The sequence below is a fragment of the Glossina fuscipes genome, unplaced genomic scaffold (genome assembly GCF_014805625.2).
Source record: "Glossina fuscipes isolate IAEA_lab_2018 unplaced genomic scaffold, Yale_Gfus_2 26, whole genome shotgun sequence".
Lineage (NCBI taxonomy): Eukaryota > Metazoa > Arthropoda > Insecta > Diptera > Glossinidae > Glossina > Glossina fuscipes.
In genome coordinates this window covers 6347330-6372941 of record NW_023998421.1, presented here as the reverse complement: position 1 = coordinate 6372941, position 25612 = coordinate 6347330, and the positions used below count along the sequence as shown (strand labels likewise).

The window sequence follows — 25612 nt, the reverse complement described above, 5'->3', positions numbered from 1 at the left end:
TGTTTACACATAATGGAGCAAAAACAGCTATGCGTTGCTGATGATCAGTTATGCTGGCAAAATTACATGAGATGATATTCGTATTGCTCCGCCAGCTGTCATATCCTCCTGATCTAGTTTCAGCGGTCATTACTTGCCTTTCATAACAAGATTCTCTAAGATCATGGTGGGAACTGAGCCTTATTTTAAAGCTCTTGACGAATCATTCTATAAAATGGCATCGAAATTTTACAGAAGCGTAGGGCTGTTTACATCACGCTTGAAGGAGATTATGTTCATCAACAACGTAGAATTTTCCAAAAGCAAAAACGTTTGTTTTTTTTTTGCCTAATTATGGAACTGTTGACCTATGTGTTATCATCATCGAAGGATGGACGTATTTATTTGTTGAAAGGAGGCTTCAGAGGTCAACCATTGTCAAAAAAGGTGGCTATAATGGGACCATTTTCAAGAGCGTCTATCCTCGTGGGAAAACATTTTAAATTCTATCAAAATATATTGCGGTATGGAGCGTGAAGACAAAAATGCATGGCCGGAAATCAAGCAGACATAGACAGATGAGATTCAATTAATACAAAAAATGATTCCGAATTCAAGGAGGGAGACAGTCCCTATGAGCTATGGATTCCATTACTGCTCGAACTGAAAAGAGTTTGAGGTCTGCCTGCACCTTATAATTCATAGTTCCCACACTTTTGGATTACCCAAGCCACTACGATACCCTTCGAATAGCTAGCAGCCCAACAGGCAGGACTCACCGCCATTACTAACGAAGTATCCGCGGCGCTATCACACTTAGGTTTTCCTCAGAACCATGGACTTTGCCATGCATTTGCGGTAATTGCCTGAGTGGGCGTCCTGACATTCACGATGCTTTAAGTTAGACTACAAAGCCTTCTTCCCTACGACCGCGCGTTAGCCTCTCCAAAACATATACATCTTCCTCCTTGCCCTCGGCGATTACCGTTTCTAAGTATTCCGCAACCTTGCCGGCCCTGTTTCAGTTAGTTCGTATTTCTTCCATGGTAAGAAACTACGAGAGAGAAAATAAAACCTTTTTCAACGCAACCGCTAGCCTAACTGCGGACAAAACCTATTGCCAAGTTATAGATAGTCAAGCTTTAAGCTCTTCTTACTCAAGCGTTTTGGCACATCTTTGCTCCGCCACGAATCGTAGTTTGTCCCTCCAGTGTTGGCCACAAAGAACTTATGCCAAAGTCAAATATTTATTTCATCTTCACATTTTTGAATGTTCGTTCAATAGCTACCTACCAATGACGCGTTTAGTTAGAAAAAACAAACCTATTTTCTTGAACCGTGCCTTCGTCAATTCAATGCTTTAAAGGGAAATATATTTTTCCAAAAATATTACCTTTCCAACTAACTGCATATCACAAAATGAAAAGTCCACGAATCGCTACATTCTTAGAAAATATATGGTATTCGTTAAGATTAAACAATCCAACATTAAAACATAAAATATAAAATAAATATAAGAAAATGTCATTAAATAACTGAAATGTCATGCTCCCCATTGAAGAAAGTTCATAACGAGAATTCGAGAAAACTGTAGAATCAATTCTGTTACAATTATCCGATTTGATCTTCTTATTAGATTCCATTCACATGAGTGTTGTCATTTGTCTTTCTTTCTCTTTATAAACAGATGTGTCAGTGTCATCTACAAATCCAGTTACTTTTTGCAGCTATCATATGTAATAAATGAATGATAATCAGGTGACCCGATTTACCTCACTTGCCATAAATATCGCAACGAGTTTACTTAAAGCTCTGCTATTGCATAAATTCTATAATATTTCACATCGCGATACGATTACTTTACTCTTATATGATTTAATATTGAATATTTATTGACTGTTGTAATAAACCGTCTGTTGTCTATATTCCGTAAGATTCTCTTTTTATATCAATAAAAACAAAAAAAAAACAAAAAAATGCATAATTTTTCTCATATGATTTTATGCAATTTTCCATGTGGTTTCCTCAATGTATCCTGCAGAGTTCAACTGTGCGATTATATGCACTGTACACTTTCATTATGTGTTGTTGTTTTTTATAAAGTATGCATATTAAAAGGGGGAAAATATTCATATCCCTGTAATCTGTATGCTATTCTTATGAAATGCGAGCGAACAACTCAAACATCTGTAATGTGCTTTGAGATGGAATTACATCTGTAAAGATGTTTTGTTTTATTTTTAGTAAAAGTCTTTACTTGTGCTTTTTTTCACATTTTTTTATATTTTTTATTTTTTATTTTTTTTTGTCCTTTTGCCATATGGCTTCAAGGATCTTTTAAACTACATATACATATATATTTGAATGTTTTAACATTTATTTTTAACAGTCATTTCCAGCTTATTATTGTTTCATAAGAGACGGCAGAGAGAAACAACAAAGCATTAAATCACCGAAATAAAATTACATTTAATGTGATTTTAAAAATAATGTAATTTAAAATGCCAACGCTTATAATAATATGTAAACAATGAAAGTAAGAAGCTGATTGACGTCTATTGTTGATGCAATGTATGTGCAGGTATTGTCCCAGGTATTCATGGGGGAGCAATGGAAACGGTTTCGTTTGAAAATTTCAATTCTCAGATTTCTCCCAGCATCCTTAGGGAAATAAAAGTCATAAATTCACCGCCTTCTAACTGCTGTACCCTACAACACTTGTGACACGAGAGTGTATTAGGCTTGTGCCTCCGTACGCAACGCCCAGAATGATTTGAGATAAGACACATCTTTCGTTACATTGATCGATAAACACTCATTTTTTGAATCGATCTCACCTTGTATGTTCGTCTGTGCATCTTGTTTTCTTGCGTTGAACCTACAGGCTGCAATTTCATGATGTGGCAGCATGGGACACTTGACAATGTAATTGCATTTTTCCCGAAACACGGTTTTTGAAGACAAGTGACATAACTCATACAATTTTCAATTTTATACCCATCACCGAGGAATGGGCGGTATATTCTGTGGGAAATGCTACAGTACCTGCACGAAATGGAGAAATGCATAGCAAGATGCGTAAGAAAGTTAATCAAGTCTTTTGATATTTCTTGTAGGAGTTGCAAGGGAAATTTTTCTTCCCGAATAAAAATCCGGGTTGTTATGCAACACACGAAAGAAACTTTTAGAAACCCTTTAAGGTATATATATTCCTGCTTATATGTATTCTACATCTGTACGTTGAAAACGTTGTCCTGATCGCAAAAATCAGATCTTCAGCTGAAGTTTGGCAACAATATTTGTAGTGGGCCAAAACTTTTAATAGATTACACACCTAAAGTACACTATAAACTGAAAAGAGCTCTATTTTCAAAAGTAACAAAACATGGATAAATATTAAAAATTTTCACATACAACTCCCTGCGTGATCCTATAATATCTGCACCAAAATTAAGAAAATCGGCCAAAGCGGGACCAATGCTATTGAGTATCAAAACTTTATCTTTTCTGGAGACTTTAAATGGTGACTTTCTTACCTATCGTGGCCTTTATGTTTTTCCTTTTGTTCCCTTTTGTTTCTAAAGTGTGGCCATAGCCGAATATAATTTTTGAAGAATGAGGAAATGAGGCAAAAAATTGATAAGAGCAGTATATATATACGTAAGATTGCTTCTCTTGATTGCGTTGACTTTTGTTTCTTTAAATAAGATAACGTCATATGAAAGAGATTTTTATCCTCTTACCTCGACTGTTGGAAAGTGTAGAAAAGTTGGATGTTAAAAAATCAACTTAACACCTTCAACTTGTGCGAGAGATATATCTTTAATTTCGATTCAATTGTATTTAAAACGCTTAGTTATTATTCTTTTTCATTTGGATAGGAAGAAGTAAGGAAAGAGGTGAAGAGTGGCTGCACCCTAGTGGTTGCGTACATTTGCTGACTATTCATTCACTAAAGTACACACTGGGGTCTGAAGCCGCAAGCCATTCTTATCTACCCCGACTGTTCATTTGTTTTACGTAAGATTACCAAGACAACGTTAGCAGACACGATCCTTAGACACCATTTCGGATGACTCGCAGACACAATTGCCGCACCTTTCAACGATCATCTTTACATCTTGCATAAATGTGTTAAACAATTTTCTATAATTTTCTATAACATGAGAAGAAACAGAGAGAGAGAGAGAGGAAGGGAGAGAAATTTTTGCTTCAAGTAGCTTCTAAATCATTACAATCCTTACTAATGCCATGTTTCAGTCCACGTAATATATATGTATAATTATTTACATTCTCTTTATCTTCTTTCGGTTTGTGCATGCATTTTGTAGGCGTTCCACATCTAACGGTACTTTAAATACCAAAACTCTTTTGCAGAAAGTAAAACGTAACAAAAAAAAAAAAAAAAAAAAAAAATGAAAACGTAACCCTCTTCAAAGTCAAAGAAATGAGAAACCTTAATACCATAATGCAAAACTACTGCGCCCTAAGGCTATTATTTCATAAATACATACATACAAACATATTCACATGCATTCACGGGTATGAATATATAGACTATTGTTGCGAAAATTCTGAGGAATTCCTTAGCGGATTGTTTGTGTATATATTATGATTCTAAATAAAGCTTAACCGATATTTGTGCAGAGAACCGACAAAAACAAAAAAAAAAAAATAAAAAACAAAAAAGAAAGAAAGAAAAAAACCAGAAACAACCGTTGCCAGTAGAAACGATAAGGCAGGCATCACGATGATCGTTATATAGTGCACATTCAGTGAACACGTAAAATTATAAAAACGAATGTGCGTTTGTTTTAAGGGAATAAAGCATAACAAGCAAGTGATGACTTCTAAACAAGTCAAGCTACTTAAAGCTTAAAAGTAGTTGTTTTTTTATTTTTTTTTTTTGCTTCTTTGTTTTTGTGTTCTTGTTTACGTTTGCATCTTTCTTTTTGGTTGATTTTTCTAACGATTAAACAAATTCGCGGAAACGCAATAGCAAACGACACATGGTTTTGCTATATTCTTTTGCTGATGCTTTTAAAGAGAGTAAATACGATTGCAAAAATCACCTGCAGTTTCTGGGAATTCCTCTTAACCGGAATATAGCTTGCGAGATAGGATATACGTACAAAAGGAAGGAGATAAACTCTAGGCAAGAATGTTTTTGTCAAGGCTATTTAACAAATTAAAGCAACAGCAACAACAAACGAAGACGATGCAACTGCTACAATTTTGATGGCTTCGCTTTAATCTTTGTGTGTGTGTGTGTGTGTGTGTGTGTGTATGTGTATGTGTAATTTTGTGCTTTTTTTTTTTCTCTTTTTCCTTTTTATGGGCCTTCTTTCCACTACTTTAACCTAACGCTGGAGGCTAAGTCGGCAGTTATTTGATTTCGGTTTAGAACTTGAAATTCTAGGAATTAAACCAAATACCGAGTGTGTCTCTATAGGCACATATATGTATGCGTGCATATATATTTATACACATACATTTACGAAGCTTAAAGCTGCATTCAACCGATTTCAGTTCATTTTCGAATATTTGCGTTTAATTTATTTTTGGATTTTTTTCTTGTTTTTTTATTTCTTTCAACGCTAAGATTTTTAGGAAGAAAACAGCTCAAGAAAAAACAAATCGATATTTATTAAGGAAAACGGTATCAAATAAATATAGAATTACCAAACGTTGCCCTGCTACGTACAAACTTACAAAAATAAAACTATAAACCATAATTAAAAACATATATATATATATATATATAAAAAGAAGGGAAACATACAATCATCCCTACACTTATAAAGATAGGAGTATGAGGAAATTTGCGCATTTTAAATGAATTTATCATCCCATGATCCCATGACTGTTTTTTACGACCCTTTATTTTATTTCCACTATATTGATTCGAAATACCTTAAGGCATCATATTTAATATAATTCGTAGAAAGTCGCAATGCACTTATTGCGGGGTATAGCTACAGCGCGTATACTAGACTAAATTTTCTAAATTTTTAAAGTGCTTTAATTTAAACATGTTGGCCGCTCTATCCTCTTATTAAAACAGACTATGTTTTCCTCTATCTATTTGCTTCAATTAAGGCCAACGCCTTGAAACGATCGCTTAAAGATCGATGGATGTAAGCAATTTTGGTTCATTAGACAGAATCCGAATGGTAGCTTACTCGATTACTAGATTTATCCATACATGCCGCAATATCTATATTAGTTTTCTTGCATGTTTCGGTATCAAAACATTTTTTAATTTTCGTCTTTCGATTTTTTTTTACTAAAGTCCTCCGGTCGAATCCGAAAATTAACCGAACCGGTTGATGCCAAGAATGCAATTTTTTTTACTTAAATCCGGATGACGGATAAAGTCTTAGTGGTTGTGGTGACTTTTTTTCAAACATATCGAAGGATAGATGTATGTTTTTTTTTTTTTTGGAAACGCTTGCAACACCCCGAAGGCATCTGCAGAGACACTTTAGAGTATACAGCATTCTGTCTCTTAGTCTTTGTTCATCGTTGTAATGAGGATATCTGCCTTAACTACTCCCAGTCGAATGTTATTTTCTTACTTTCTATGGCAAAGTTGGTGAGTATAAGAAAATCAAAGTTAGTTTATGTAAAACTCTATGAAAATAGGCAAACTAGCATTCTTGTACGAGAAGCACGGGTAAGTGCAATGGTTTAGTTTTTTATATGATGTTGCAAAGTGTTACTGAGCACGTTATTACAAGTTAACGTCTTCTTAAAATCAGAATTTGAATCCCCCACAAGTAGTGCGAATCTTTGCTTCCGATTCCAATTAACTTAAACTCTGCGTATCCTTGATATAATAAGATAAGTTTAAGTCTTTTAAAGCTTACCTCGGTATTTGACTTATTTTCTTCAATTTCAAGGTATATTCCAGCACTGAAAATCGGTTATATATGCTGTCTACTATTTACTTTTTTTACAACACGACTCGCATGGTTTATAGAAGAAGAGGAAGTAAATGGTTTTTTTTTTTAAATTTCTGCAACTATCCATGAACTTCTGCCACCAGCTTTGTGTTATGGTCGAAGAGGAAAGTTATTGATCGGTTCGAATCGGACTACCTTTTCGAACACTGTTCATATAAAGCCTTAGTTTTTATGTCGGGTACTTAAGGATGATCCGTGACCCTCTATAATATATTCTCTCTTCTTGGTAGGATAAGATATTTGCTTTTACTTCAAAAATCATATATTTTTCCACATAAACTTTTAAATATTTTACATATTTTACATATTTTACAGTTTAATAAATTCGTTTCAAGCTTTATAAAAACTCTCCGCCTTTGTTATTGCTTCTTTTTTCCTTTTTAAATTTTTAATTTTCAAAAACTCGAAAACAATTCACCCTTCATTTCTTTAATCACAAAGTGAAATGAATTTCTTATCTGATTTGCATTGAAAATATGATTGATTTTTTTTTTTTCTTGCCATTGTCATTTTCGTTGCAGCAATTGTCGCGCTACTATCAACATAAGTGAGAAAATAGGCGACGGATATATCAAAATTAAGAATAAAAAAATATTAAAAAAAAAACAAAAAAAAAAAATAGATAAATAAATAAAGAAAAAAGCATTCGCCCTATTTTGTGAAAAAATATTCTCAAACATCAGCATCAGCAAACAGCAAGAACAACAACAAGCCCACGTCACGTCAGCTTCATAAAATATAATAGCAGCAGGCTACGATATCAGCATTTAAATGCTAAAAACGCATTTTATGCTTAAAAAACACAAATATTTAAAGAAAAATTCCCTTTGGCATCATTATCAGGAAAACTTGAAGACAAGCAACCGTCGCAAGCGTACAACGCGAAGAAGAAAGTTGCACAAAATTTCAAAATTTACGGTTTGGCCACAACGTTAACATAAAAAGAAAAAAAACGAAAAAAAAATTTTTTTTTTTTTTAATAAAAATCCTCACATCGCATAGAAACTTCGCGAAAAACGAAATTATTTAACACCACATGGAGCATTTGGATTGTTTGCTGAAAATCTAAAGAGAAAAATTCAAAATTTTGTAAAAATTTTGGTTCATTCTTTTTTGAAGAAATTAATAATCGACGTTGAAGAATTTGGATATTTTTGGTGAAAATTTTTGGCAAGAAAATTGTAATAACGCAAATAAAAGAAAGATGGATCCGCAACAACAGTTTTGTTTGAAATGGAATAGTTATTCATCAAATTTGGCGATAACATTCTCAAATCTATTCAAATCGGATCTCTTGGCTGATGTAACGCTATCGTGTGATGGTAAGTGTGAATTAATATAAAATTTTTTTCATCTTAATAAGTATATGTAAATGTATTAAATGCATACTCGCCAATCAGTTTGTGATATCAAAAAAAAAAAAAAAAAAATATGCTTCTCAACTATCAGGCAAAGTTCTGAATCGACTTAGCTCTATGTTTGCCGTTACGTCTGTCCGGCTGTCCGCCTGCTTTCTGTTGTTAAGAAAGTAGAAGAAAGGGAGTAAAAACTTCAACCGTCCAGCAATGTTTAAGTGAAACAAACATTTTTCTATGTGGTCAGTGCAAAAAGTTGCGGTTAATAGAGAGACACAGAGAGAGAGGTAGACAGAGAGGGGTAGGAGGGAATCGGCCAAAGTCGAACAAAAAATTCTCAATTGTGTTTCATTCGATGTGTGAGCCGAAAGCTCAAGACAGACACAATACAAATGCATTATGATTTTGACAAGTAGCAAAGGCCTACTTCATAATTCCCAACACTGTAGATAATACAATCATAACAGGCAGCTGACGTAACTGCAATTGAAATTTCATGAAAACGGCAAATAAAAAAAGGATTAGAAATACTTGCGTACAAATTCTCCAAAATGCTTTTTTTATACGAAGAGTGCATTTTTTAGAGCATTAAAGTGTTGGTGCCCTAAAATAGTGTAACTTACAATGGTTTCAAGAATGAATTATTGAAATCAGTGTAAAAGGAAGCTTTTCTACTGTACTATACGTACTATAGAACATAAGAACATTGCGCACGGCCTACTAACTTTCTTGGCCTTTCGTAGTTTGTCATGTCAATGTTTCAATCAAATCAGTTTTATCGTTTCTTCTTCACAGAAAGTCGTAGATATTGCTTGCGAGCTGTAGTGAGTTTTTGTTTAAACTTTTTATAATTTGAAAAATAAAACGAAAAAAAATAAATGCAAATAAATTTTATGAGACATTTGTGCAATTGAAAGAAGCCGTAGCAATATAGAAAGTAAAGAAAAAAATAGTTATGGCCGTTCGAGAATTTTAGAGATGATTGGAATTTATCGCTCAGCCATTTTCAAGGCGTGAGAAGCGTATAGTCACAAGAACTGCTTGCGTTCAAAAGTGAGTCTTTAAGAACAATATCACGCAGTCTGTGAAAAAAGAGTGATTGTATTTCTCTGTCGGTTTTCCTATAAAACTCTCATGAAAAATTCCCGATTATATATTGAATTGCTCTAACTGCACTGGTAACCAGGTATGATGCAATGTGTGACCAAAACTTGATGTAAATTCATTGAAAACGTAGTTCGGCAACGAGAGTGAACCTTCTGGAAATTGCATATAGATATATATATATATATGTATTGTATATACATAAGTAGTATATATGTATGTGAATTGTATAAACATATATATTATAGATATATATTGGATATATACGTGTATAATATTTACGCTTATATTTATATATCTATGCGTATATAAATATCTGCATAGATGTATGTGCACGTATGTATGTACATTTATACATTTATCCAATATATAAACATATGCTTATGTATTATAATATATAAACGCATTTATATGTAACGCATGTACATACTATATGTAATTATATATTATAGAATCGTATATATTATATACAGAGTGTGTATAGTCTATATGTGTATATATTCAAATATATATCTAATCTGTATGTATATATATTATATAGATATATCGATATGTTTATATATATAGACAATACATATAAGTATAAGCAATATGAAAGTATATATATGTACATATACATATATATGTATGTTAGGAATATATATATATATACACGTATAGGTATATATTTGTATGGTATATATTTGTATATGTGTCATTTCTAATACGTACCACCTCCTCCCGACAATTTTGATTTTCATTAGGTCTTTATAAAAAAATTCTTCTCTGACTACTAGATATAATAAAATGATCGGAAATTTCGAGAAGTCTTAAGGAACACAAAAAACTCGTTCAAATGAAATAATTTCATATTATATATTATAAATGTTATATGGTTTCGTATAGTAAAGTCATATACATTTAAATGATTTTTTTTTTTTTTTTTATTCCTAAAAACTTCCTTAGCTTTTGAAGTATTTTACTTTTCCAACGAGTAATAATATTCAAGTCAAATGAAGCAGAGAGCAGTGCACATGAGGTTCTTAAGCATGAACAATTGGCAACAATGGTATAATTCTGCTTACGAGACTACTTGGATTCTGTATATGTTATATTGTGTCCTAGTTTTCTTCTTTCTCCTCAACTCACTTCTCTTAAGTGATACATATATAAAACATTTTATTGCAAATTCCTTTTTCACCTCACTTTGTATAGATGATGTACGTACATTAGCAAGCATATATGTGTAAACATGTTTTAATTTTATTTACGTGAATGTCTGAGTAACGCTACTTTGGGTTTCGTTCTTTTATCATACGTTTAAAGGAATACTTGTTGTTTTTCTATAAAGTGTCGTCATTAAAACAAATTCTCTAAATTATAATAAAAAATTTGTTATTAAAGCACGAATTTGAACAAATACAATACGTACGGAATATCAACACGACATTAGCGAATTTGCGACAAATACAAAAAAAAAAAGACATGAAAGAAAACCTGACCTAAGCTAACATAATATCATCACATGATTACTTATAATGCGGCATCTAAAGATCTATATACTGGATTTCAAGCTTAACTTGTGTTTAGGTTTTTCATGCGTACATGAACGACAGAAAGAAAGAATGAAGGAAAGAAATGCTCTCCAAATGAATACTGAAAGCAATTGTTGTTCACGAAGTAAAAAAGGGGAAAACACCCTTCCCTATATTTATTTTCAACCCAATTTTCTACACTTTCTAAAATTAAGAATACAGAATTAATAGCTAATGACAGTTAGTCTTATACGAGCAAGCGCAACCTTGTTTTCCTTTCTTTCGGGCCAAGCTTATTTTGACAGCCTCTTACGATTTTACTTTTTCAATGATATAATCGTATGACATCGCAAGAATAAGTTAGGCCAATGCAAAAAGATTCATTTGTTACTTTTTTTAGAATTTTCGTAACTTCTTTCACTTACAAAACATGGATTAGCTCTAGACTGGGAACTTTTTACTAAATCAATGTAAAATGACAAGCTCAAGGACCATTTTTTTTATGTTAATGCTGAAAGCAATCTTGGCATATGAGCTAATCCATGTGCATTGTGTGTGTACATATCTCGTTCACTATGGTTTCACAGAAAGCCACCTTCTATAGTCTAAAAAGTGTTTTCTTTTGTTGGATTAGAAAAGAATAATTTCAAAATCGTTGGATTGCTGTAACCAGCCAAGTCCGAAAGCTCGATTCTTAGTTCTTTAAAACGGCTTATTATCCCGCCCATTTTTGATCGGCTTTGAATGACGTTCAGCAGCGCCTTACCGATCTATAGACAACATCTGGTAATAAATCATTTAAAGGGAATTTGCTTCAGATTTTTATTGTTAACTTACCGGCATATCAATATCACATATTCCTAAATCGTAGAACTAAGGCATACCTACATCTAGTACATTTTCATACTTTACTGTACAGCACCATACAGTATCCCCTGGGTTACCATATAATATCTCCTTTGCCTAGATGGATGTAAAAATGCCGTGCATTCGTCGCATCAGTAAAATATTTAACTTTAGTAAAGCCTGGATTTGTAAAGACTAGACGTCTATTCTTTCAAAGAAAGAATGTGCTCATTTTACTTTGTCATAGAATTTATTTCCTTAGTCTAAAGAAATTGGAATAAAAATACATTTGCAAGATTATTTTATTTATTTATGCATGTTTAGCAAAACCAAACAATAAAAAAGCCATTATTCTAAGCACCATCATCACAGGAACTTTACAAGCCATAAAGCAATCATTTAGAGGCTTTTTGTGTGGTTTCCGTGACATGATAACATGGAGAGAACCTTATTGTGACTATCATCGACAAGAAAACAGGTTGTTTTCAATGTACGACAACGCCTGAAATACATTTGAAAAGCTAAACATTTTACCCTAGATCAGAGGTCGTCAAGCTACAGCTCGCCCGTGACCGAATGACCCATCTGATTAATTCAAGTGAACCAAGCTACTCCATTTCCGAAAATAAGTTATAAAATATACACATAAAACAAACAGTTTGAGAATAAAGAAATTGAAAATAGACACCAAGAACAATATTTTAGTTCGATTAATATTAAGTAGATTCGGTCCTTCGTGCCCGAGATCATTTCGGAACCATCATTGAGACCTTCGAAAACATCATCAAATCTACAAAATCCTTTTTTTATTATAATCTGAAGTGATTAAAGGCTTATTGCGTAGCATTTAGGGCTAATATGTCGTGTCTGTGGAACACGATTCTTTCCCACTGTCCCTGCAGGCGGTGTTTCCTGTACTAACGTGCGATAATGTGTGGAACTATGTTTAGGATAAACCATCACGTCAAATGCTTTTATTCGAAAGCTGATTCTTCATAATCGTCTTATTCTAAAACGGACTGTTCTGTACCTTTACCAACAGACCAAAGGAAAGAAAAATTAAAGAATGAAAATACGATAAAAATTAGCGTTACTATCCTACAGGCATTTATCCTTAGCCGGTGGGCATTCTAAATAGTCGATCATGGCTCTTCTAAGATCGAAAAGCATTACATTTTCACACGTAAAGCACATACCAATACGTGACATGGCAGGTAGGCCGGAATTGTTGGTACAATAATTCTTCTTGATTTTAAATTTCAAACTCGGTAAGTAAAGCAAGAAAATGTAAAAGATGACGAATGACAAAGAGTTAGGAAATAAAAAAGTCGAGACATTTGATTTGTTTACCCATACTTTGGCAGCATCGAGGTGTCGCCTGAATTCAACATATTCCCATATGTCAAAGAGAATAAGTTGAATACAGGCAAAAACAAACGCTCAATACTTATTAGACGTTCTTGCTAGTCTCTATTTTATATTATTTCGCTATCCTTGCATGCGGATGTCCGTAAAATGCAAATTTGATAAAATGCTACCATAAATTTGCGCAAATTCAAAGATTTTCACACCACATAAAAACAAATGTTATTAAGTGTATATATATATATATATACATATATATCTTTATGAATACATATCCAAAAATGTGAGGAAGAAATTTATTCATGATTATATTTTTTTGCTTTTTATTATGTTATGAGAAGTGTTCATTTGTCTATATTAAAAATGACAAAAACAACAACATCGCCGGAAGGTGATCACATGCTAAAATATCTCAGAGCGCGGTTACAATGAATAACAGCCGCGCGGTCCCCAATAACAATTGAAAATACATCATCGTCATCATGTATACATATATATATATATATATATATATATATATATATATATATAAAAATGACAAACGAAAATAATCATAAAAATTACTTTCTTACATATGATATATTTTCATATAAATATATACATATGTGTCATGAGTACGTCTTCCATATATATCTATCTTTCTATCCTTTTTACATAACTTTGTAATAATGAAAATATATGAATTTTAATAAAACAAATATTAAAAAAAAAAAAAAAAAAACATTCATGACTGCTCTTAGAAATTCTCAATCATTCATTCATTTATTTGGCCCCTATATGACGTGTTTGGTCGTTTGCTGGGAAATGATTATATTGTGGCTGTTGGTATTTAATGCTTCATTGCTGACTTGAAACAAAATCCAAGGCAGGACATCAAAAAAAAAAAAAAAAAAAAAACATAGAATATAAGCAATGCATGCAAATATACACCTATTCATATGGATAAACGCGTATATTTGCTCATGCGAATATATGTTTATCTATATATTTTTGTTTTTTCTTTTTCATGATATATAGAAAGAAAACCACAATTATACATCCCAACCATTTTAAAACAAATAATTCTATAGGTATGTATATGAATGTGTGTGAATAGATATCGAATATGCTTTGAATGTCGGCAACCAACCAACACTAAAAACAAAAAGGATTCACATCTTTTGGTCATTGTTTGACGATTGTTGCGTACGCATATGCATGTGTATTTACAATTTTGGTTAAGAGTTTTTTTTAATAAAAAATAATACTTTTTTCCTCTCTGATTGATTTCAAAAAATATTTTTGTCGTCTCATATATATATATATATATATATATATATATTTATGCATATGAATATTTATTATTACTATTGTGGTTAGAGAGAGGGAGTGAAAAAAAGTCGTAAAAAATCAATCGCTTTATTGATTAAAGTTAAGTATGGTAGTAGCGTGGAACATGTACGTAAGAGAGTGAGTAGTGCGTTTGTATGTCGCATGTATTTGAATTTTAAATTCAATTGCTTAAGCCGCGAAAGGTATACCAATATACGGAGGAGTCTGAGGGCTACTTACGTACGTACAACTGTAAAATAGGATTGAGTGCCTCTCTCTAAAACCTTTTTTTTTTACACATATTGTTAAGGTGGACTTTGTTTTATTTTTCCTTTTGGTATTTCACGTAGTTGTTTGGATTATAATATCCAAACGCCAGACGCACTTCGGAAAATATTCCAACCTTTTCTCAGGGTTATATGGAGATAAATTCTTTATATTTTTTTTTTCGCCCAAAGTTCGGTGCTTACTTTGCCTTATAGATAGATATCAAAAACACTTTCGTTTTAGCTACGCAACAACAACAATATATGTTAGAGGACATGCACTATGTACGCAAATTTCGCTTGAAATTATGTATAGTTGTACGTGCATTGATTTTATTTTCATATCCTTTCCTCATATTGGCTGCTGGCCAAAAAGGTATATACATGTTCTACGATTTCTTCTTCGCGTTTCTCCTCCACTTTCCCGCCAGCGGAATGAACAAGTAAACGTACTTACTATGATGCGTAGGTAGTAAGTAGATTGTGTCTTGCTTTGCTCTGCTTTGCTTCCTTTTTTTCGACACAACTTCCTGGACCACATGATATTTTTTTCTATATTTATATTTATTTACAAATATATTTTTCCTGCTAAAAATATAAGCGAAATATATTTATATATGTATATTGTTTTTTCAAGTTCGTTCCGGGCAGACAGGACTCCCCAGACAAAAATATTTCACCTTACCCTGGCCACAAACAACATGCGACCTCTCGTCGCTTCTTTATTTTTCAGAAGGATTCATAGTAAAGTTTAGCGGTCACCACCCATCCACCCTTACACAGTTATTTCTTTTGTTTTTTAACAAAAATTCTCCCACCTTTAGCTGCTGCTGCTGCTGCTTACTGATAAAGTAAGAGTTTGTTCATAGAAGATTACCGTAATGGGTAAGGTAAGAATGTTTATATAAACATGCTAACGATGTTTGCGTATTGTTTGCTGATATGACTCTTGGGCAGGATTGCTTTTTCGTTAATTTATTTATGTACATGGGTACCACCATCAACAAATGACTTATCTGTCCTGTCCTTCTCAAGTACATTTCAATACATATTTTGAAAAATATGACAGTAAACATACTACATAGACCTTGAAACGAAACGAGTCTTAATCATCAAACGTTTAAATTAGTGTATGTCCATCAAAAGCTTTGATGTTTACGCAAAAGTTTTGCGTTTTTGTCATAAATATTTATAGCTAAACCTTTGGGGACAATTTTCTGTTATATTTTGCTGTAGAAAATTTTTCAGAATCATCGGTTCTTTTTTAAAGTTTCTTGATATTTTATTATGGAAATGTTTGCAAGTTTTCTTCAAATTAATTAAGTGTGCGTCGCACTTCGATGAAAAAAATGACGCTTTACCACTTTATCGCTTTGAAGTGTATATATGTAATAGGTTTATGAAGCTTCTTAAGAAGAAGATAGCTTCAAAGCACATTGCAGTCTGGGAGCAAGCCAAGACATTCGTGACCGTAAGATCTTTGCAAAAACTTTTTATTCATAGATCTTTTTATTATCGAAGACTGCAGGTCAACCCAGCATTAAGGATCTACGCTAAAATATACTCCCTTAGAAGAAGCCGATCGCTATATGCATAGATCGCGTTTGCCATTGTCGGCAGACCGATAGATGAACAAGCGGGAATAGTATTGTGTATAATTGTGCAGAAACTATGCAGGATCCATGCAGAATAGGCTTCACTTTGTGAAACAATACAATCTTTTTAATAAAAAAAAATAAATAAATAGAATAAGAAAAGTTGTGAAACGCTGCAGAGGACACGGACCATCATTCATTACCTTTCCTTACATATCTTACAACTTCACAGTAATTTATGAGAAGAACCTGAACCGTTTTCAATAACATTCGTTCTCGGGCCCAAAGATTTCTGTGTACTAAATTTCATCAAAATATCTCAAAGATTGCGACCTGTAGCTAAAGATGCAAGATAATGAGATCGTCAGGCGGACAGACGCGCTTTATATCGATGCAAAGAGAAGACCTGAGTCGATCGGTATAATAAAAGATGGACCTTATTCAAGTCGTTCTGGCTGTTGCATACGCCCACGCAAACTTAACACACCCCTGTACCCCAGGTGGGGGACGAAATAAAATTCATTTGACTAAATAAAAATAAGTTAGTAATAATTTAAACTTTTTTTTTTAAAAATATATTTGTTAGTAAGACAACGTGTTACTCTTCCTCCATAATCTCTTAGCAGTAGTAGTGTCTTTCATCGAGTCTTTTCCATAAATTTTCCTTTTCCTTCCGTCTTTGCTTTTATGATAACACATGTTTTTTGTTTATGATTGCCTTGATGGCTTTTTTCCGTTAAGCAAAAGCTTAGCATTTATGTTGTGTGTTTTCTATATACAGTGCGACAATAACAACATTAATGCATTTATTTTATGAAGACCTCAGGTGGGTAGCTAGATAGGCTTAGAAATGTAATTTCAATCTTTTCCTTCCACTCTTACTAAAATGGCAAAGTAAATCGCTGACAGGACATTCAACTTTACGATGCTCCCAATTGGCGAGCAAATCATCATCTTTGAGAGTACAATACATAAAGCAAAAACAATAATTTTCATTACTCATGCCAAGGACGGCAGCTTGTCAAATGAGGAGAAACGTCAACGGATTTGCTAGTGCACGTTATTTGAGATCAACCTTTTTTTTTGGACAAAAATTTAAAAATTTTAAATTTTCTACAAACTTATTTAAAATTTTGTTCACGCCTAACAAGTAAAACAAATAAAAACGGTATAAACGACCAACAGACGTATCATCATTAAATACTCTATGCGGCTCTGCTTCATACTGTTATTCACATGACGATTTTCCAAAATGAAGCTTCACAGTAGAAAACATGGTCGAAAAAGTTGTTTGAGCAAACCATTTTCAATAGCGTTCGTTGTCGTCTTGTGCAGAAAGGCGTCCGGGCAACAAATTCCGTCAGAAAAGCTTAAAAATTGCGACCTCTTTGTTGAATTCAGAAAGCAAGACTGACGGACAGACAAGTTTATATCTGATCCGAAACATGAACGTGGGTCAAGTTGCATCAAAACTGCTTGAAGATTGCGACGTGCAGATTTAAGAAGAAGAACAGGATGAATCGATCGGTGTTTCTATTTCCAAACCTTTTTAAGTATTGTACACACATGCACAAACGTTGATATACTCTTGCGCCGTAAGAGGTGCAGAATACAAAAACATCTTTCTCATCTCACAAATCCATTTGAAATAGAATGAATCCATTCATTTGGGGCGGTCCTGCATAATATGTCAATAAAAGCGCTAAACATTTATGTATGAAAAACCAACGCCATAAAATCACTAACACTTGCACATTTAAAACCAATTCATTATCAAGGTTTGTGTCTCGTGTATTTATAATTTCATAACGAGTAGAAATCTAATTTAATCTCATCGCCTTTATATCTAGTACGCTAAACGCAGAATGATAGATTCTTAGTTAAAAATAAATCATATTTATTTTATATAGAAAGAAACTTTAGTTAGATAAGAATGATTTTATTGGCATTTCTTTTTCTTTTTTTATCAAAAAAGAATTTTACGGGTGCAGTAAAACTTCAAAACCACGAAATGCTTACATTCGAAAATTAAAAATTCACAAAAATAGATTATTTAAGAAATATTGAGCCGAAACGAGACGTTCCTCTCTCAGCGGTTCACATATATATTTTTTATTCCCCTCTTTTTTTTTACTTTTTAATCCATCGATATAAAACAATATCTATATTTGTCGTATGTATTCCTTGGCCAAAATAACTTACTACTAAGGCCCGCTTTTTGCAGCAATAACCCAAGTAATCGGCCTAGACTTTTATACGTATGGTAAAATAAAGCTAAAAACTTTTATTTAATATTATTTTTTTTTTTTCCGAGTAAGTAAAAAAAAATAAACAAAATAACAATGATAAAAAAAAAAAAGTATTAAAGTGCTAATAAAAAATGAAAACAAAAATATAAAGTAATAAACAAGTGAAAGAAATGAGAAAGAAAAGAAAAAGTTGCACAATTCTAAGATTTTTGAAGATCCCTAGCAAAACAACTACAACGCATATGAAACGTACACGCGCTAAATACTGAAAATGTTTTTTTTTTATTTTTTATTTTTTGTTCTCTTAATTTGAAATATAGGCGAGATTAGCTGCAGAGAAATTCTGTTTCAAGTGCATACGTACTTTTTTTTGTAGATATTCCAGTTTTGCATTTCCATTGCGCGTGTGTGTTTCTTTATAAAAATATCATTCCATGTGTTAAAACGAATATTCGATACCTATCGCCTCTAAGATAAATATATACCGTTAGGAAATCCGCTTAGCCATTGGTTGTGTTGTTGACATATTAGTTATTAGCAGCAGGTTATTTTTATCGTAAATATTTGATATTCCCTGCGGCCATATATTCCTAGCTAAAGTCTCCTGATCGATATTGTTTTTCTAGGCATTAAATCCTGTTTTGTGCAAATGCTTGATTTTTTAAAAATGAAAGCTTGGTTTTGACGAACAAGTGCACTTGATGAAATATTCCACATGTTATGAAATCGAAAATATATTGAGGATAACGTGACTGCGTGTACGGTGCATATCAAGTGAATTGTGCTTCATTTTGCAGTCTAGACATTGCAGTTATATGATATTCTGAAGAAAATTACCCTACATAACTGAATAACATTAGTTCGAATTAGGGTTTTTTTTGTCTTAGTGGTTCCGTCAACACGTAAAATTTGTTCTTATTGAAGCGAGTTGAATCGACATTGCATTCCAAAAAACTCGTAGTGTTTTGTGGCTTATCGTTTGACGGCAACCATAGAACTAATTTCTTTCGATGGCTGATGAGAGAAGAAAACGTACGTAGAATTATAGACATGGGAATAGCAAGATGATTCTACGTGCCACACAGCTAATGCCAGTCTCGAATTTTGAGGGCGAAGTTTGGCTGAAAACATGTGGTTCTTACAGGATGGTCCTACGTGCCACACAGCTGTTACTACGCTCGATTTGCTGAAAGAACAGCTCTGTCAACGGATAATTTCTAAAAAGGTGGATATGCGAATTGGCCCCCCCGGCCGTGTGATTTAATCTTCACAAAATTTTTTCTTTAAGGATACATCAAATCGGGGTCTGCTAAGAAAGGTCACTAGCTTTGGAGACTTTGTCATATTTGAAAGCAAACATTCGCCAGTATAATGCAGGCATAACGCAACTAATGCTCTATGGAATGCTTGTTATAAATCAAGTCTGTGATTACAGCATCTGACCATAGACCGATTGACTTCTGATCATGGTATTCCACCAATTGTATTTTGTTGTTACATAAGTCTTTATAAGACATTATAAAAATTATAATTCGCAAGGGATTCGTGCTAGAACAAAGTATTCGTGTAAAAAAGTTTAATTGTTATTTGTTAGGCCGTGTAAAACACGAGTTGCGTGTGTTATGCAAATCCTTGATAATTCATTTTCGTCTTAAACATTTTAGTGTAGAAAATGCTCTCAACTGTGGCAAACCAATCAGAAAGTTTAATAAGCATTACGCGAGATAATACCTGATAAATGTGGAAACAAATTACCCCAATCCACACAGTTTAATACGTATAAGATAAACAGGAGATTCAGCTTAAAAAAAATAATTTTGCTTAATTGTAAAAATTTGACCAAAAATGAATGCTTCAATCCCAAAGAATCTTTTCAAAGTCCAACGATGTATGTCTCCTTTCATTGCGTCGTCCTAAGCCAAATGGTATTAATCGAAGGGCATTAATCGTAGGATGAATTTTAGATCCAAAACAAGTTACATTCCCGTTGACTTGTCAGATTTGTATCGCTTGAACATTTTTCACAAAACCGATAAGACTTTCGCTTACTTATTTATCACGAAACGTTATTTATTTCTCCTCTCTTAGCACAGAAGACAATTGTAACATTAGTCTTGTTTTCTTCACCTGCCCGGAAAACAAACTATTGCTCGACGACAAGCAATTAGGAGAAAAACGCCCATAAAAGTATGTGCCCTCCATGTTTTGCGTTCTTAAAAAAAAATCGGTAGCAAGCTTAGAACCAACTCTAAGAGGATATTGAGTTTTAAATCATTTTCTTTCCTCTTCTTCTTACACATAACTGCTGCTGTTGCTGTTGTCTGAAAACAAACATATACCTCGCACGCGTAAAAGTGTGTAAAGAAAAGATACCACAAGTGCCACATAAATGAAATATAGAAAAAAAAAAAAAAAAAAAAAACCGCCATCGCAGGGAATAGAAAGTATAGCGCAACTTTTAATGAGATTTGCGGTAGAGCGACGTCTTTGTAAAAAAGAGAGCAAAACAAAAGAATTTTATAGAAAATTTTCACGCAGCATATGCAGCACAGATGGAGAAGAAAGCTATGATTTTACGTTCAAACTATAGGTACATAAAGGTACCCACCCACGCATCCTTTTAAGGAGAGTTTATATCCAGCATATTTAGTTCAAGAATTCTTGCAAAATTTTGTTGCAGCTTGAATGATGATTTGACCAAAATTTCAAAACGTGAGACAAACAAAAATGAATGTCGATAATTTTCGTTTTCTTTTCTTCAATATTACTTGACAAAGTATGTATGTAGGTTGCGGTACTCGTTTCACTTGGTTTAGTTTGCCCACATCGTTGTTAATAATACATCGTCGTCATCGTCGAAGGAAAAGTTGTTGATGTCGTTAAGATTTTGGTGCGCCATTCTTCAAATGTATTCGTAAGAGGGTGATTAGGGTGTTCCATTTTTCTGCTTAACATTCAAGACCAAGGAAATCGTTTTCCTCTTGTAGTATATACTTTCAATAAATATATATATATATATATATATGTATACACTTGGCCTCATTTCTCTATTGTTGTTGTATATAATGTTAAAAAACATCTATTTATACATCTAGGAATAAACTTGTACATACCTTCGCTTTATATGACATGATTTTACGGGTTCAAGGTCTTTTTGAAAGGATAACTTTTTTTTTCCTTTTTTTTTTGCTGTTTTTGTCTGTATTTTCCTTCGCATTATAATGTATAAACACAAAAGCATCCAAGGTATTGTATGAATAAATGAAAACCACCTGTACATTTACTATCTAAAAGTATACTTCTTATTTTATAATTTGCTGAAGCCTAAAGATATGTCGTCGAATTTATTTAAAAAAGGAAAAATTTTTTCTACTTTAAGGCATGGTTTTTAAAGCGCATAAATTAATTTTGGCTGCCTGCTCTAAAAAGTTTGCCGACCTCTTCGAGACGACGCCTACAAATGGCCAATGCGTGGTCATATTAGAGGCTACGTCTTCGGACAATATGGCCGCTTTACTAGAATTTATGTATAAAGGAGAAGTGCATGTATCACAAGAGGCCCTTAATAGCTTCCTGAAATCTGCTGAAAATTTACAGGTAATTTGAAACTACAAGCCCATAATGAAATATAAAAGCCATAGCTAAAAGCAATTATTATTATTACCGTTTGCTAGGTGAAAGGATTATCCACAGAGACCGGTCGCTTAGCAGCTCAACAGGCTCAGCAGCATATAGAATCGACGGCTTTAGAATCACCTAATGGTCGTCGCAGTATGCGTAGCATTAGCAGTGGCATTAGTAGTTGTGGTAATTTAAGTAGTTCAGTTATGGGTGGAGGTCTTGTAGCGGGCAGTGGCAATAACGCAACAGGTAGCCTAAATGTTCCTGTTAGTGGTGGTATTGGTAGTGGCGGTGGTGGTGGTGGTGGTGGTGGTGGTGGTAACAATAGTGGTGGTGGCAGTGGTCCCGGCGGTTTGGGAATTGGTACTGGATTAGGTCTTCCTGATCGCTGCCCTAGCACAGGTGGTATTATAACAGGTCCGCCCGGAGTAATGGGCGGCGGTAACAATATAGTCGGTGGACCCCCCGCTGGTTTGGGTAACGGCGGCGCTGGCGCCGCTCACCATCTCGGTGGCTCTACCGGCAACCTTAAACAAGAATGCGATTCCCTCATGCTTCCCAGTAGTAGCTCAACTATGGGTACTATGCCTTCATACGTGCCGCCCATGTACCACCGTCCAATATCATATGAGCCATTGCGCAAAAGAGCCCTTCGCAGTCCTTATGCTGAACAAGAGATACGCGGCAGTGTACTAAGGGATGGCTCAAAAAATCCATCCGAGTGCCCAAGTCCCATCAGTAAACCGCCCTATCATAGGCCATCGTCCAGCGCTTCATCAAATGCACCCACCGAAGCGGACACTATGCACTCTGAAAGAGCTTCGCCCCAATCGAGGTATTGCATATTGAAATTAATCTTTTAAATAACTTCATTTTACTAACTAAGTATTTTTCTTTCGCTCTTTGTATATCTGCTAATGACAAACAAAGTCGTTACGATAATCATAGTCCGAATACTACAGTAGCTGGAAATTGTAGTGCACCTGTTAATATGGACAGATCAGTGAAATCTGAACGCAATAACGGCAGCACGAAAGAGCCACTTAATGATGAAGAGCATGACGATTTGGAAGAGTCCAGAGAAGAAGTGAGTAGTGTTAATGGAAAAGCTCTTTTTCTCGAAAATATATTGCGAATATTTTCTTTCTCTCTAGAATTGTGCAGAAGATCTGCGAGTAAAATTGGAAAATTCCAGTTATTCACCACCGCCAGCACCGCCCACAGCAAATGCATCGCCAACCACCCCGACAGCTTTACTGGAAACACTAAAAAATCCAGATGGCACATTACCGGGAACATTGGCTGCCTCAGTAGCACCAGCCGATATGTTAAATCTGTGGAATGCTACCAAATTAAATAATAAAAACAGCGGTATGGTGAATACAGCAGATGGTGAGTGGAATGAACTAATTAATAATGTTTAGCTCTCTCTTAATTATCTCTGAAAACCAAAATGAACGAAAAATTGAAAAATTATTGTGCTTTAGGTAAAAAACTGAAATGCATATATTGCGATCGTTTGTATGGTTACGAGACGAATCTTCGAGCTCATATACGGCAACGACATCAGGGTATACGGGTGCCTTGTCCGTTCTGTTCCCGTACATTTACCCGTAACAATACGGTAAGACGTCATATTGCACGTGAACATAAACAAGAAATTGGTTTAAGTGCTGGTATCACTATTGCACCAGCTTCAGTGGCTGCTGCGGCAGCGGCGGCCGCTAATCATTCTCAATAGGATGCGGCCGCAACAGCGGCAGCAGCAGTAGTTATGAGTGCGCATAAACAATCGAATCGAATGAGTAAACGTAAATCTTTAAAAATGGCATTAGAAAAATGCATGCAAAGACGCGAAGCGGCGGCTTCTTCGACGTCATCAGATACAACACAAATTACCTCTAATAAGTTAACAACTAACAATGAAGGCGGCGACAACAGTGTTGATAATATCAAAAAAGTTCAAGTAATGGCAGAAGGTCGAAAAAGTTCCATAGAAGAAAGGGATGTTGATCGTAAAGAGGAGCTGACGATATCTACAGATGTTGTTGAAGAAAGTACCGAAACTGAAACGTCTGTGGGTACATCAGCTGAATTGCTGGCATCAGAGACGACGACGGTTGGCGTTGGTAAGTTAGGTGAACCTAATGAAGAGGAAAGAGACAACAAAGAGAAACGGGAAGACGAAAGAATGACGATAAATTCATCAAAAAGTTTTACTTTCGTTAATGATACTGAGAAGCCTTTAGATGCCACAATGTCTCGATTGATGCACGAAGAAAAAGAAGCTGAACGAAATAAAAAATTAGAATGGGAACGACAACAACAACAACATCAACAACAACATGACACTGCCATTAAAGAATATTTAACCCGTAGCAGGGACGCAAACAATGAGCCACGTCTTGCAGAGGAAAGAATTACGTACCATCAAAGACCGCCTAAACGATCTTTAGAAGAGAATTAAAAGTGAAATTTTTTCAAATGAAAAGAAGAGAGAAAACATTGCGCACTGTTTTTCATAGAAACTACTGTTGCAACCGCTGTTGCACGAGCGAAACTAATAATTATTACTGCATAATATATGTGTTAACTTTATTTGACGTTCTTGGAGAAACGCTTCAACACGCTTGAATGAAATGCCACGAAAAGCCTAAAAGCATTTCAGTTAAACATTCAATTTTTTTTTTTTGTCTGTTTTTCTTTTTCTTTTTTTTTATAAAATACCGTTATTTGTGTAATTCCATTAACATTGCTTTCTCGCATTTATCATATAAATATTGTCTTTTCTATTTTCTTTTCTTTTTTGTGCCTTTGGTTAAATTTTTTTTTTATGATTGATTGCTTGCCCTTCTTCTTCTTCTTGTTTTTCCTGTGGTTATTGCAACCATCAAAATATTTTTGCTAATTTTTTTTTTTTTTTTATATCTGTTTTCGTAACAACAATCAAATAATAAATTAAATGAAAATTGATAGCAAAAAAATAAAAAAAAACCAATTGAAATAACAGATTCAAAGAAAAAAAAAAGAATAAAAGAAAGAATCCGACTGAAAAATCGTTTTCAGGGTGCTAATTGAAATATAATAAGAAGAAGAAAGATAGATAAAAAAAAAATATCACACACAACACCAAAAGCAAAAAGAAAAAATTTTAAATATTTTTTTATACAATAACTATCAAATTGGAACAATTTATAAAGCGCTTTGCGCATTGAAGATCCCTATTACACAAAACAACACAAACAAAAAAGAAAAAAAAGTTAAGAATTTACATATGGAAAATAAAAGCCTTCTTCAAATAGTTAAACTAAAAAGAAAAAGTATATATAAAAAAAGAAAAAAAAAAGAGAAAAGAAAACAACAAAGCAACAAAGTTTGAACGTTTTTGGATTGCCTTCAAATCAAATTTATTCATATTTTTTTTTTTTTTGATTTTTTTTTT

At 33.7% G+C, this 25612-nt stretch overlaps 1 protein-coding gene and 1 long non-coding RNA gene across 2 annotated transcripts in view; both read left to right on the top strand.

Moving 5' to 3' along the window:
• Positions 1 to 7540, top strand: part of LOC119635247 — a 61676-nt gene extending 54136 nt beyond the window's left edge. The window contains exon 2 of the long non-coding RNA XR_005247040.1: positions 7466 to 7540. This is a non-coding gene — a long non-coding RNA (uncharacterized LOC119635247). The remainder of the gene's footprint in view (positions 1 to 7465) is intronic.
• Positions 7541 to 7633: 93 nt separating this feature from the next.
• On the top strand, positions 7634 to 25008 carry LOC119635475 (zinc finger protein chinmo). The gene is given in 6 exon segments (XM_038030286.1): positions 7634 to 8266; positions 21929 to 22146; positions 22224 to 23005; positions 23101 to 23257; positions 23325 to 23562; positions 23658 to 25008. Coding segments are annotated over 6 exon segments (2493 nt in total). The 5' UTR covers positions 7634 to 8148; the 3' UTR covers positions 24638 to 25008.
• Positions 25009 to 25612: the final 604 nt, after the last annotated feature.